This window comes from Coregonus lavaretus (genome assembly GCF_964263955.1).
Source record: "Coregonus lavaretus genome assembly, contig: HAP1_SCAFFOLD_376, whole genome shotgun sequence".
In the NCBI taxonomy this organism is placed as follows: domain Eukaryota; kingdom Metazoa; phylum Chordata; class Actinopteri; order Salmoniformes; family Salmonidae; genus Coregonus; species Coregonus lavaretus.
Window position 1 is genome coordinate 150,047 of NW_028156104.1, and position 14,970 is coordinate 165,016.

The 14,970-nt window shown below is 41.3% G+C and overlaps 1 protein-coding gene across 1 annotated transcript in view; it reads right to left on the minus strand.

Moving 5' to 3' along the window:
- Nucleotides 1-3,276: 3,276 nt before the first annotated feature.
- The window catches only part of LOC311126842 (otogelin-like), a gene marked incomplete at both ends in the record, with an annotated part of 84,055 nt that continues 72,361 nt past the window's right edge, over nucleotides 3,277-14,970 (minus strand). Inside the window, 10 exons of the mRNA XM_084200821.1 lie at nucleotides 3,277-3,477; nucleotides 3,873-3,952; nucleotides 8,833-8,878; nucleotides 9,074-9,193; nucleotides 10,734-10,838; nucleotides 12,000-12,178; nucleotides 12,337-12,412; nucleotides 12,516-12,556; nucleotides 12,741-12,839; nucleotides 13,389-13,490. Coding sequence (XP_084056947.1) covers nucleotides 3,277-3,477; nucleotides 3,873-3,952; nucleotides 8,833-8,878; nucleotides 9,074-9,193; nucleotides 10,734-10,838; nucleotides 12,000-12,178; nucleotides 12,337-12,412; nucleotides 12,516-12,556; nucleotides 12,741-12,839; nucleotides 13,389-13,490 — 1,049 coding nt within the window. The remainder of the gene's footprint in view (nucleotides 3,478-3,872; nucleotides 3,953-8,832; nucleotides 8,879-9,073; nucleotides 9,194-10,733; nucleotides 10,839-11,999; nucleotides 12,179-12,336; nucleotides 12,413-12,515; nucleotides 12,557-12,740; nucleotides 12,840-13,388; nucleotides 13,491-14,970) is intronic.

The following is a 14,970-nucleotide window of genomic DNA, read 5'->3' on the forward strand; positions in this document are numbered from 1 at the left end:
AAAGTTGTAAAAAAAACTTCTGGTCTGCAACCAAACCAGTTTTGGACAGTGCTAGGGCGGGTTACATTTAGGGCCAAATATCATGGCCAAATGCATGACAAAACTTTATTGACAAAAATCACCAATAACACAAATAATGAACGCTGTGCTAAGTTGCATTGAAATAAATAAAGTGCTCGACATACATCTTGATTTGTAATTATTCAGCAACACCTCTCTAGCATGGTTACATTAAGCATATTTAATACCACTTGATATACAGCATATTGAAGTGTTATATCTCTAAAAGTAAAACATCTAAATACATTTTTTTTTAAATGTAAAAATACTTATTTCCACAAAAGGCACAAAGACAGGGAATTTACTTATGTACAACTGAGGCACAACTTGATGTCTGAATTCAGTGTTAATGTTGGACTCTAAACTCTCACATTTTACCTACAAATAAATACAGGCTTAGAGGAAAATCTCACTTATACCCCACAAGACCGCAGTTAGCTAAAACAAAATGGAGATACCGCATACTTGCACCGAGTTTCAAATTGCAGCGGCTGCACACATTTGCTACACAAGTACACAGGTTCACCATTTTGCAGAGCTAGCTGTAGTTTTTTTGCGTTGTGTATCAGTTAGTTGTGGTTCTTGCGTTGTGTATTTGCGTAGAGTATAAATTACGCGCAGCACTACAGATTGTAATGTACTGTACTGTGCTGTACTCTATATGAAGAGGTGTGCATCCCAACTCCAAAGGAGCTGAGGTGAATTAGTATTTTCTCATATTATTATGTGTATAATATACAGTACCAGTCAAAAGTTTGGACAATAAACTAGAAAATGAATGTGCTTTAGTTTTGATTAACTAGGTAGCTAGCTAGCTAACGTAATGTTATACCAGTCAGATGAGAGCTAACGTTGGCTAGGTAGCTAATCCAACAAACAGGGAATGCTAGCTAGCTACACTACCGGTCAAAAGTTTTAGAACACATACTCATTCTAGGGTTTTTCTTTATTTGTACTATTTTCTACATTGTAGAATAATAGTGAAGACATCAAAACTATGAAATAACACATATGGGATCACGTAGTAACCAAAACAGCGTTAATCATAAACATAAACATAAATATATTTTCTATTTGAGATTCTTCAAAGTAGCCACCCTTTGCCTTGATGACAGCTTTGCACACTCTTGGCATTCTCTCAACCAGCTTCACCTGGAATGCTTTTCCAACAGTCTTGAAGGAGTTCCCACATATGCTGAGCACTTGTTGGCTGCTTTTCCTTCACTCTGCGGTCCAACTCATCCCAAACCATCTCAATTTGGTTGAGGTCGGGGGATTATGGAGGCCAGGTCATCTGATGCAGCGCTCCATCACTCTCCTTCTTGGTCAAATAGCCCTTACACAGCCTGGAGGTGTGTTGGGTCATTGTCCTGTTGAAAAACAAATGATAGTCCCACTAATCGCAAACCAGATGGGATGGCGTATTGCTGCAGAATGCTGTGGTAGCCATGGTGGTTAAGTGTGCCTTGAATTCCAAACTAATCACAGACAGTGTCACCAGCAAAGCACCCCCACACCATCACACCTCCTCCTCCATGCTTCATGGTGGGAACCACACATGCAGAGATCATCCGTTGACCTACTCTGCGTCTCACAAAGACACAGCGGTTGGAACCAAAAATCTAACATTTGGACTCATCAGACCAAATGACAGATTTCCACCGGTCTAATGTCCAATGCTCGTGTTCTTTGGCCCAAGCAAGTCTCTTCTTCTTATTAGTGTCCTTTAGTAGTGATTTCTTTGCATCAATTTGACCATGAAGGCCTTATTCACGCAATCTCCTCTGAACAGTTGATGTTGAGATGTGTCTGTTACTTGAACTCTGTGAAGCATTTATTTGGGCTGCAATTTCCGAGGCTGGTAACTCTAATGAATTTATCCTCTGCAGCAGATATAACTCTGGGTCTTCCATTCCTGTGGTGGTCCTCATGAGAGCCAGTTTCATCATAGCGCTTGATGGTTTTTGCGACTGCACTTGAAGAAACGTTGAAAGTTCTTGACATTTTCCGGATTAACTGACCTTCATGTCTTGAAGTAATGATGGACTGTTGTTTCTCTTTGCTTATTTGAGCTGTTCTTGCCATAATATGGACTTGGTCTTTGACCAAATAGGGCTATCTTCTGTATACCACCACTACCTTGTCACAACACAACTGATTGGCTCAAATGCATTAAGAAGGAAAGAAATTCCACAAATTAACTTTTAACAAGGCACACCTGTTAACTGAAATGCATTCAAGGTGACTACCTCATGAAGCTGGTTAAGAGAATGCCAAGAGTGTGCAAAGCTGTCATCAAGGCAAAGGGTGGCTACTTTGAAGAATCTCAAATATAAAATATATTTTGATTTGTTTAACACTTTTTTGGTTACTACATGATTCCATATGTGTTATTTCATAGTTTTGATGTCTTCACTATTATTCTACAATGTAGAAAATAGTTAAAAAAATAAAGAAAACCCCTAGAATGAGTAGGTGTTGTCCAAACTTTTTACTGGTACTGTATATGTAGTATTTTACTGGTACTGTATATGTAGTACAATACACTTTGAATTCAGCTACAGTACTAAAGCTGTGTATTCTTAGTGCCAAAGAATACACACTCAAATAATGTTTCAAATTGTTGTGGATTTTTTGGGGACACCTCTGAAAGAGCTACCAATGAGGTATAAGGAAGAGTAACAAACTGTGAAAATACACACAGACAAGCCACTTTGAATTGACATTTCCAACCTACACTGGTGCTACAGCTCTGGATCCACAAAGTCTCCTGACATCTAGACTGACTTTCAGAGATAGAAAAGCAGAATTTTAAAAACAAAGGGTGACTGAGTGAGAAACGTGAACAAGAACATTATCAACATGAAGTGTAACGGTGCCTTTTAATTAGCGAGTTTTGACAGCCGGTTCATAGCTTCCTCTCAGCCTGTAAAGATGCCGTCATGGGCCGTGTTCATACACATCCCTACCCACCTTCAACTGCCCAAAGCCCCAAACCCACGCTCTGCTACACCCAAGCCTTCTCTTGTCCCTCTTGACGTACAATAGTAGTGTCTCTGCAGTGTGTGTGTGCATGTGCGTGCACACCACACGTGTGCCTGTGTGTATACGTAACGTGTGTGTGTGTGTGTGCACCTGCGTGAATACGTTCATTGTGTGCATACGATCACGTGCGTGTACCTGTGCATGTATGTGTGTGTCTCTGTGTGTGGCCCACTAAGACCACTGGCAGGAGCAGTCGGTGGGTTCCTGTATAGAGTAGCTGACCCAGGTGGAGTTCCCACTGCAGTAGAGCTGAACAGAGCGCCTCTGCAGCCCCATCTCACGGCAGCACTTACAGAACCTGGCGTACGTGTTGATGTTGTAGTTGTAAATACTGGCCGAGGGACACTTCCCGTCACATGACACTATGTTGACCTGGAGGAAGAAAAAACAAAACAACAACAACAAAATGTAACATGGGACGTAATGCTAAATGTGAATATCCTAATCCTTGCAGACTACGCCAAATGTAGCACTAAGGACAGTTCGTAGATTATCTACACCATATAAAAGGACCTTACCTCTTTAATCCAGGTGGCGTAGATGGGCTATGAACTGTCCTTAATGCTACAAAGAGATTCGCTTTTGTGGTTTTTCTAAAGACATATCATGATAAAAGCCATTATCGTGATAAAGATATTGCTAAATTATCGTGGCACAATAATCCATGATGGACTTGACCCTCCTACTCATCCCAGACAGTTATATTCCTACATTTTGATGTAACATTTATTTAACCAGGTCAGAATCAATTAAGACCAAAAACGTACCGGTCTGTTACTGCGACAGTCATTCTTCCGTATCGTCATCCTCACAGTCACCTTCTGACAGGACTTCCCATCTTCTTTACCTGCAGGGTTCACAAACACAACGACCACACATCCCATCCGTCTTAATCTGGTTCTGACCACACATCCCATCTGTCTTAATCTGGTTCTGACCACACATCCCATCCGTCTTAATCTGGTTCTGACCACACATCGTATCAGTCTGGATCTGGTTCTGACCACACATCATATCAGTCTGGATCTGGTTCTCACCACACATCACATCAGTCTGGATCTGGTTCTGACCACACATCACATCAGTCTGGATCTGGTTCTGACCACACATCATATCAGCCTGGATCTGGTTCTGACCACACATCATATCAGTCTGGATCTGGTTCTGACCACACATCATATCAGTCTGGATCTGGTTCTGACCACACATCATATCAGTCTGGATCTGGTTCTGACCACACATCATATCAGCCTGGATCTGGTTCTGACCACACATCATATCAGTCTGGATCTGGTTCTGGCCACACATCATATCAGTCTGGATCTGGTTCTGACCACACATCATATCAGTCTGGATATGGTTCTGACCACACATCACATCAGTCTGGATCTGGTTCTCACCACACATCATATCAGTCTGGATATGGTTCTGACAACACATCATATCAGCCTGGATCTGGTTCTCACCACACATCATATCAGTCTGGATCTGGTTCTGAAGAACAACCAATTGAGCAGAACTCTGATCTGCCAGCCGTATATAGAAATGAAGTACAAACCATGAACGAATACATGAACAGAGAGAGACAGCTGGAGCAAAAACAGTACAGCTGGTGTGCATTTCATGGTGGCAGGCATCAAAGTTCTAATGCTGTCAGGATGTCAGTCGCGCACAAGGCACAAGGCTGCACTATTGTTTTTAATGTGAACTGGTTTAGGGAGGCCAGAAATATTTGATACTTGAATATCAATTACCAGGACGTGTACTCAGAGCATGCGCGGACCAACTGGCAATTATCTTCACTGACATTTCCAACCTCTCCCTGACTGAGTCTGAAATACCTACATGTTTCAAGCAGACCACCATAGTCCCTGTGCCCAAAAAAGCGAAGGTAACCTGCCTTAATGACTACCGCCCCATAGCACTCACGTTGGTAGCCAAGAAGTGCTTTGAAAGGCTGGTCATGGCTCACATCAACACCATCATCCCGGAAACCCTAGACCCACTCCAATTCGCATACCACCCCAACAGATCCACAGATGACGCAATCTCAATCGCACTCCACACTGCCCTTTCCCACCTGGACAAAAGGAACACCTATGTGAGAATGCTGTTCATTGACTACAGCTCAGCGTTCAACACCATAGTGCCTACAAAGCTCATCACTAAGCTAAGGACCCTGGGACTAAACACCTCCCTCTGCAACTGAATCCTGGACTTCCTGACAGGCCACCCCCAGGTGGTAAGGGTAGGTAACACATCTGCCACGCTGATCCTCAACACGGGGGCCCCTCAGGGGTGCGTGCTCAGTCCCCTCCTGTACTCCCTGTTCACCCATGACTGTGTGGCCAAGCACGACTCCAACACCATCATTAAGTTTGCTAATGACACATGTCGGTGGTAGGCCTGATCACCAACAACGATGAGACAGCCTACAGGGAGGAGGTCAGAGACCTGGCAGTGTGGTGCCAGGACAACAACCTCTCCCTCAACGTGAGCAAGACAAAGGAGATGATCGTGGACTACAGGAAAAGGAGGGCCGAACACGCCACCATTCACATCGACAGGGCTGTAGTGGAGCGGGTCGAGAGTTTCAAGTTCCATGGTGTCCACATCACCAACAAACTATCATGGTCCAAACACACCAAGAAAGACATGAAGAGGGCACGACAACACCTTTTCCCCCTCAGGAGACTGAAAAGATTTGGCATGGGACCCCAGATGCTCAAAAAGTTATACAGCTGCACCATCGAGAGCATCCTGACTGGTTGCATCACCGCCTGGTATGGCAACTGCTCGGCATCCAACCGCAAGGCGCTACAGAGGGTAGTGCGTACAACCCAGTACATCACTGGGGCCATGCTTCCTGCCATCCAGGACCTATATACTAGGCAGTGTCAGAGGAAGGCCCAAAAAATTGTCAAAGATTCCAGTCACCCTAGTCATAGACTGTTCTCTCTGCTACCGCACGGCAAGCGGTACCGGAGCGCCAAGTCTAGGTCCAAAAGTCTCCTTAACAGCTTCGTCCCCGCTGCCATAAGACCCCCCTTGCAACTCGCTGTTTATTATCTATGCATAGTCACTTTACCCCTACCTACATGTACAAATTACCTCGACTAACCTGTACCCCCGCACATTGACTCGGTACCGGTACCCCCTGTATATAGCCTCATTATTGTTATTTTATTGTGTTATTATTATTGTATATATTTTTTACAGTAGTTTATTTAGTAAATATTTTCTTAACTCTATTTTCTTAAAACTGCATTGTTGGTTAAGGGCTTGTAAGTAAGCATTTTACGGTAAGGTCTACTACACCTGTTGTTTTCGGCGCATGTGAATTGTATGAAAGGTCTGCAATGCTTAAGCATATTGGTTAATCCTCTGTGTAGAGGAGGTGTCACAGTGTCAAGAAACCAATTAACCAATTAACCAATTAGTAATTCCATCACAGAAGTGTTTCCCCACGTAGCTGCCCCGCCAATCAACCAAAATGAATTCTACAGTATGTGATGATAACACATATTACCCTATGTACTTGTGTTTTCAAAGTACCTATTGACAAGGGTCTACTTTCTACTACTCGAAGCAGAAGACATAAAGTTGACAATCTAATGGTTATAAGACTGACATTATGTGTATGTCATAATATTTTGCAATAGTTTATGACAAAAAAAAAATGCATGACAAATGACACATCCCTGTTACAATGCATAGAGCTGATGTAATATCTTACATTTAACGCCTAGTAACACGGTTATGTCAGTTGTCGTAAGAGTGAAAAGCCCACTATAACCTCTAATAAAAGTGAGAGTAAAAAAGTTTCAGAAACAAAACAGAAACCCTTTCACCAAATCCATCTAGTACTTGTTAGCAGGTGATGTTATTATTTGGGTAATATGGCATAACATATTTCAGTGCTACTGCACATCATCTTTCGGGAAGACTAGGATGGGAAACTATGCAGTAATACACATACATAAAAGAGGATCACACAATTATTTTATAATGGATACAAATTATACCATATTACCCAAAACGACAGTACAGACCACCACACCAGCGTCTCCAGCAGTACTAAAAGATGACTTATTACGGTTGAAGACACACCACCATGCAGACATCTGGACGACTGCTAACTACTTAGACACTACCAACAGTACATTGTTGGCGATCAACAATGCACTGCCCCCCGACAGCGCAAAATGAGGAAAGATTTAGCTGTGTCATGTACTTGATCCGCAGAGGACAATTGGAGGAAAACGGCGAACAAAATAGTGGACGACCCAAAGAAATGCAATTTTTTGCACAAAACCTTTTATTTTATTTTTAAGAGTCCGTTTTTTGACTTGTCCTGTACTGTAATTGTTTCTGTAAAAAAAAAAAAAGGGAGTACATTGTTGGATATCAACAATGGCGCTGGCAAGCCTTGTTTGTCTCATAGAGATTGGTACCTCGTTCACAGTTTGTGTTAACTGTAGGAGTCAGGGGACTAACGGGGAAAGGGAAGAGGGAATATCCGGTACCTGGTGGGATTGGTACATGATGGTCAGCTTGCAGACTAACACAAACACGAAGAAAAGTAACCCAACTCTTATCCATTTAGTTATATATGCTTTTTCAATGAAGTTACCGTAAATACTGTAGTAGCATTTCTATTTACAATACTTGTGGGGGGGGGTTGTTGAATTGTTGGTTTACATTTGTCATTGGTGTGTGAACCAATTTATGTATGGATGTTGAATCCCTCTGAATATGCCAAGTGTGGCCTTTGGCAGTAATGGTAGCATGGGTGTCAGATTAGATTGTTTTGCATGTAAAGTGTATGTTGGTTATTTTCACTGAAAAGCATATCAACTGTTTCTATTACTTTTAATAGACACTTTGGGGGAGACATAGTAGGAGCGACAACATCATATTGCTGTAGAAAAACAGTAGGTATTTTCCGCAAATGAAGAAATATATATATATATTTTAAGCATAAGCGGAGTGAAAAAATGTCTGATTTAAGTGGTGTTTAAGGTCATAAACTGAAGGGCAAACATGTACTGGGAAACACATGTTAACAGACAAACAGGTAACAAAGATGAACTTCAGTAGAAACAGGTGGTGAGAGACTAATCATGGGCATACAGGAAGAGACTAATCATGGGCATACAGGAAGAAACATGGGCATACAGGAAGAGACTAAACATGGGCATACAGGAAGAGACTAATCATGGGCATACATGAAGAGACTCAACATGGGCATACGGGAAACTCAACATGGACATACAGGAAGAGACTAAACATGGACATACAGGAAGAGACTAAACATGGACATACAGGAAGAGACTAAACATGGACATACAGGAAGAGACTAAACATGGACATACAGGAAGAGACTAAACATGGACATACAGGAAGAGACTAAACATGGACATACAGGAAGAGACTAAACATGGACATACAGGAAGAGACTAAACATGGACATACAGGAAGAGACTAAACATGGACATACAGGAAGAGACTAAACATGGGCATACAGGAAGAGACTAAACATGGACATACAGGAAGAGACTAAACATGGACATACAGGAAGAGACTAAACATGGGCATACAGGAAGAGACTAAACATGGGCATACAGGAAGAGACTAAACATGGGCATACAGGAAGAGACTAAACATGGACATACAGGAAGATACCTAGAAACTATAGATGGACAGGTTGTCTTTCTCTTTACTCACATGTCTTGCAGCATCCATCCATGTAACTTATAATGGTCCCACCAATCTAGGGTAGAGACAACATTCAAATCTCAGGGGTTAAAGGTCAACTAAAATAACATCATAGAGAGGTAGTAGTGTTACACAAAATGTGTATATGTGTGTGTGTGCATGTGTGGGTGTGTGCATGTGTGTGTGTGTGTGTGTGTGTGTGTGTGTGTGTGTGTGTGTGTGTGTGTGTGTGTGTGTGTGTTAACCATACCTTCATACACTCTGTCTGGTTGAAGGGTGGGCAGCTGAAGGAGTAGGACACCAGGGTGGGGCCTGACAGTGTCTCGGTACAGTCATACTTCATACAGTCTGACACCCACGACTTCCCAGGCTGAAACATCAATACAATCATCCAGATCAATCCAATATTACACTACTTTACCGTGCCCCACGACTTCCCAGGCTGAAACATCAATACAATCATCCAGATCAATCCAATATTACACTACTTTACCGTGCCCCACGACTTCCCAGGCTGAAACATCAATACAATCATCCAGATCAATCCAATATTACACTACTTTACCGTGCCCCACGACTTCCCAGGCTGAAACATCAATACAATCATCCAGATCAATCCAATATTACACTACTTTACCGTGCCCCACGACTTCCCAGGCTGAAACATCAATACAATCATCCAGATCAATCCAATATTACACTACTTTACCGTGCCCCACGACTTCCCAGGCTGAAACATCAATACAATCATCCAGATCAATCCAATATTACACTACTTTACCGTGCCCCACGACTTCCCAGGCTGAAACATCAATACAATCATCCAGATCAATCCAATATTACACTACTTTACCGTGCCCCACGACTTCCCAGGCTGAAACATCAATACAATCATCCAGATCAATCCAATATCACACTACTTTTTACACTACTGATTAGATAACCTGAGGTTACCTGGTCTATCCAGAGGGTTGTACCAGGACTGATTAGATAACCTGAGGTTACCTGGTCTATCCAGAGGGTTGTACCAGGACTGATTAGATAACCTGAGGTTACCTGGTCTATCCAGAGGGTTGTACCAGGACTGATTAGATAACCTGAGGGTACCTGGTCTATCCAGAGGGTTGTACCAGGACTGATTAGATAACCTGAGGGTACCTGGCCTATCCAGAGGGTTGTACCAGGACTGATTAGATAACCTGAGGGTACCTGGTCTATCCAGAGGGTTGTACCAGGACTGATTAGATAACCTGAGGGTACCTGGCCTATCCAGAGGGTTGTACCAGGACTGATTAGATAACCTGAGGGTACCTGGTCTATCCAGAGGGTTGTACCAGGACTGATTAGATAACCTGAGGGTACCTGGTCTATCCAGAGGGTTGTACCAGGACTGATTAGATAACCTGAGGGTACCTGGCCTATCCAGAGGGTTGTACCAGGACTGATTAGATAACCTGAGGGTACCTGGTCTATCCAGAGGGTTGTACCAGGACTGATTAGATAACCTGAGGTTACCTGGTCTATCCAGAGGGTTGTACCAGGACTGATTAGATAACCTGAGGGTACCTGGCCTATCCAGAGGGTTGTACCAGGACTGATTAGATAACCTGAGGGTACCTGGTCTATCCAGAGGGTTGTACCAGGACTGATTAGATAACCTGAGGTTACCTGGTCTATCCAGAGGGTTGTACCAGGACTGATTAGATAACCTGAGGGTACCTGGCCTATCCAGAGGGTTGTACCAGGACTGATTAGATAACCTGAGGGTACCTGGTCTATCCAGAGGGTTGTACCAGGACTGATTAGATAACCTGAGGTTACCTGGTCTATCCAGAGGGTTGTACCAGGACTGATTAGATAACCTGAGGGTACCTGGTCTATCCAGAGGGTAAAACATTGCTGTACTGTACCTTGTAGAGGAGTGCAGTGCCATTGTCATTGTGGTAGAGACAGGAGATGTTTTTACAGACACCACAGCACATCGTCTGGTCTTTGGGAGGGATGTAAATCTGGTTCTAAAAGATAGTACAGGTCTACGGTAACATATATATTCAGATATACTGTAGTAATAGTTATAGTACCTGTATTATACATATATATTCTGATACACTGTAGTAATAGTTATAGTACCTGTATTATATATATATATATTCTGATACACTGTAGTAATAGTTATAGTACCTGTAGTATACATATATATATATTCAGATATACTGTCGTAATAGTTATAGTACCTTTATTATGTATATATATGCAGATATACTGTAGTAATAGTTATAGTACCTGTATTATATATATTTTCAGATATACTGTCATAATAGTTATAGTACCTTTATTATGTATATATATTCAGATATACTGTAGTAATAGTTATAGTACCTATATTATATATATATTCAGATATACTGTAGTTATAGTTATAGTACCTGTGTTATATATATATATATATAATATATATATATATATATATATATATATATATATATATATATATATATTCAGATATACTGTAGTAATAGTTATAGTACCTGTATTATATATATATTAATATATACTGTAGTAATAGTTATAGTACCTGTATCATATATATATATATATTCTGATATACTGTAGTAATAGTTATAGTACCTGTAATATATATATATATATATATATATATATATATATATATATATATATATATATATATATATATATATATATTCAGATATACTGTAGTAATAGTTATAGTACCTGTATTATATATATATATATATATATATATATATTCAGATATTCTGTAGTAATAGTTATAGTACCTGTATTATATATATATATATATATATATATATATATATATATATATATATATATAAATATATTCAGATATACTGTAGTAATAGTTATAGTACCTGTATTATATATATATTCAGATATACTGTAGTAATAGTTATAGTACCTGTATTATATATATACTGTAGTAATAGTTATAGTACCTGTATTATATATATATTCTGATATACTGTAGTAATAGTTATAGTACCTGTATTATATATATACTGTAGTAATAGTTATAGTACCTGTATTAGAAATACTAGCAGTAGGTTAGTAGTAATGAATTGGGACAGCAGTAGTAGCATTTCTAGCAGTTGAGGTATCAGATCCTAGCAGTCGTATCCTGCTGCTAACTGACTAACCGGTTGACACTGAGCAGAGCAGTTGGTGGTGGTGGTGCGGAGGTGATGGAAGCCTGAGGTGGGATCCAGGCTGTGGGTACACTGGGTGGTGAGGCACACCCCCTCCTCACTGTGATCCACGAGGGTCTGTCCCGGACGCATAACCCCCCGCTCGCCGTTCACACACACCGCCTCACGCACTGTAAGAGGTGTGCGACAGACACAGACACATAGATGCATGAATGAACACACATTCATTGAAAAATGTACTGTAGGTGAACACACTTATTGGAAATATATGGCATTATTGTAGAATGGGAAAAGGTGGGTTACTGTCTAAGGATAGCCGTGCACTTACCACAGTTAAATCTCTTACAGGAACACTGGTTAGTTGGATCTGATAGGAAGGCCTTGTCCACCTGCATGGCCTCTCCCTAGTAAGAAGACAACATGTCAGCCAGTATACAAGGAGAAACAAACACAGCGATAACGTCAACACATCCCATTCCATCATGTGGAATCATCTTAGAAACCTACCAGAGCACATTTCGGCCGTGACAGTTTCTCACACGCACACTCTGAAAAAAAACAGGGAAACAGAAACCATTTTAAATGTGTGCTTTTTGGGGAATAAATGAATAAAACTACATGTGAGTTACAGCGATTCAACCTAGAGGGCAAACAGGCTGTCGCGTGGTGGAGCAGGACACACATTTCCTGTCATGTGATGGTGGTAAGAAACAGAAAGTCGTGCTACTTTACCGCAGGTCTGTAGGGGACAGCAGCGGTCTGGAGTGGACACTGTGACAGTGGACATCCCCAAGGGACATGAGAACTCAGCACACCGGTACGGCTCACACACTGCACACACACACACAGGAATCAGAGACACAATAAGTGAATGTGAGTGTTTGTGTGTGTGTGTGTGTGTGTGTGTTTTGTGTGTGTGTGTGTGTGTATGTATATGTGTGTGTGTGTGTGTGTGTGTGTGTATGCGTGTGTGTGTGTGTGTGTGTGTGTGTGTGTGTGTATGTGTGCGTGTGTGTGTGCGTGTGTATGCATGTATGTGTGTGTGTGTGTGTGTGTGTGTGTGTGTGTGTGTGTGTGTATGCGTGTATGTGTGTGTGTGTGTGTGTGTATGTATGGGTGTATGTGTGTGTGTGTGTGTATGTATGCTGTATGTGTGTGTGTGTGTATGTATGCGTGTATGTGTGTGTATGTGTGTGTGTGTATGTATGCGTGTGTGTGTGTGTGTGTATGTGTGTGTGTATGTATGTATGTATGTATGTATGTGTGTGTGTGTGTGTGTGTGTGTGTGTGTATGTATATGTGTGTGTGTGTGTGTGTGTGTGTGTATGTATGTATGTGTGTGTGTGTGTGTGTGTGTGTGTGTGTGTGTGTTGTACTCACCACAGTGGTAGACAGGACAGCAGCGGTCTGTACTGTTGGCGTCCACCGTCAACACCTCTCCATCCTGGCAATTTGGAACCACCTCCCAACAGGCACCACACACTGGAGAAAGAACACATATCAACACACTGGAGAAAGAACACATTAACACACTGGAGAAAGAACACATCAACACACTGGAGAAAGAACACATTAACACACTGGAGAAAGAACACACATCAACACACTGGAGAAAGAACACATCAACACACTGGAGAAAGAACACATCAACACACTGGAGAAAGAACACATTAACACACTGGAGAAAGAACACATTAACACACTGGAGAAAGAACACATTAACACACTGGAGAAAGAACACATTAACACACTGGAGAAAGAACACATCAACACACTGGAGAAAGAACACATTAACACACTGGAGAAAGAACACATTAACACACTGGAGAAAGAACACATTAACACACTGGAGAAAGAACACATCAACACACTAGAGAAAGAACACATCAACACACTGGAGAAAGAACACATTAACACACTGGAGAAAGAACACATTAACACACTGGAGAAAGAACACATTAACACACTGGAGAAAGAACACATTAACACACTGGAGAAAGAACACATTAACACACTGGAGAAAGAACACATTAACACACTGGAGAAAGAACACATCAACACACTGGAGAAAGAACACATCAACACACTGGAGAAAGAACACATCAACACACTGGAGAAAGAACACATCAACACACTGGAGAAAGAACACATTAACACACTGGAGAAAGAACACACATCAACACACTGGAGAAAGAACACATTAACACACTGGAGAAAGGACACACATCAACACACTGGAGAAAGAACACACATCAACACACTGGAGAAAGAACATATCAACACACTGGAGAAAGAACACATCAACACACTGGAGAAAGAACACATTAACACACTGGAGAAAGAACACATCAACACACTGGAGAAAGAACACATTAACACACTGGAGAAAGAACACATATCAACACACTGGAGAAAGAACACATCAACACACTGGAGAAAGAACACATCAACACACTGGAGAAAGAACACATTAACACACTGGAGAAAGAACACACATCAACACACTGGAGAAAGAACACATTAACACACTGGAGAAAGAACACATCAACACAGTGGAGAAAGAACACATTAACACACTGGAGAAAGAACACATATCAACACACTGGAGAAAGAACACATCAACACACTGGAGAAAGAACACATCAACACACTGGAGAAAGAACACATTAACACACTGGAGAAAGAACACACATCAACACACTGGAGAAAGAACACATCAACACACTGGAGAAAGAACACATCAACACACTGGAGAAAGAACACATTAACACACTGGAGAAAGAACACATTAACACACTGGAGAAAGAACACACATCAACACACTGGAGAAAGAATACATTAACACACTGGAGAAAGAACACACATCAACACACTGGAGTAAGAACACATTAACACACTGGAGAAAGAACACACATCAACACACTGGAGAAAGAACACACATCAACACACTGGAGAAAGAACA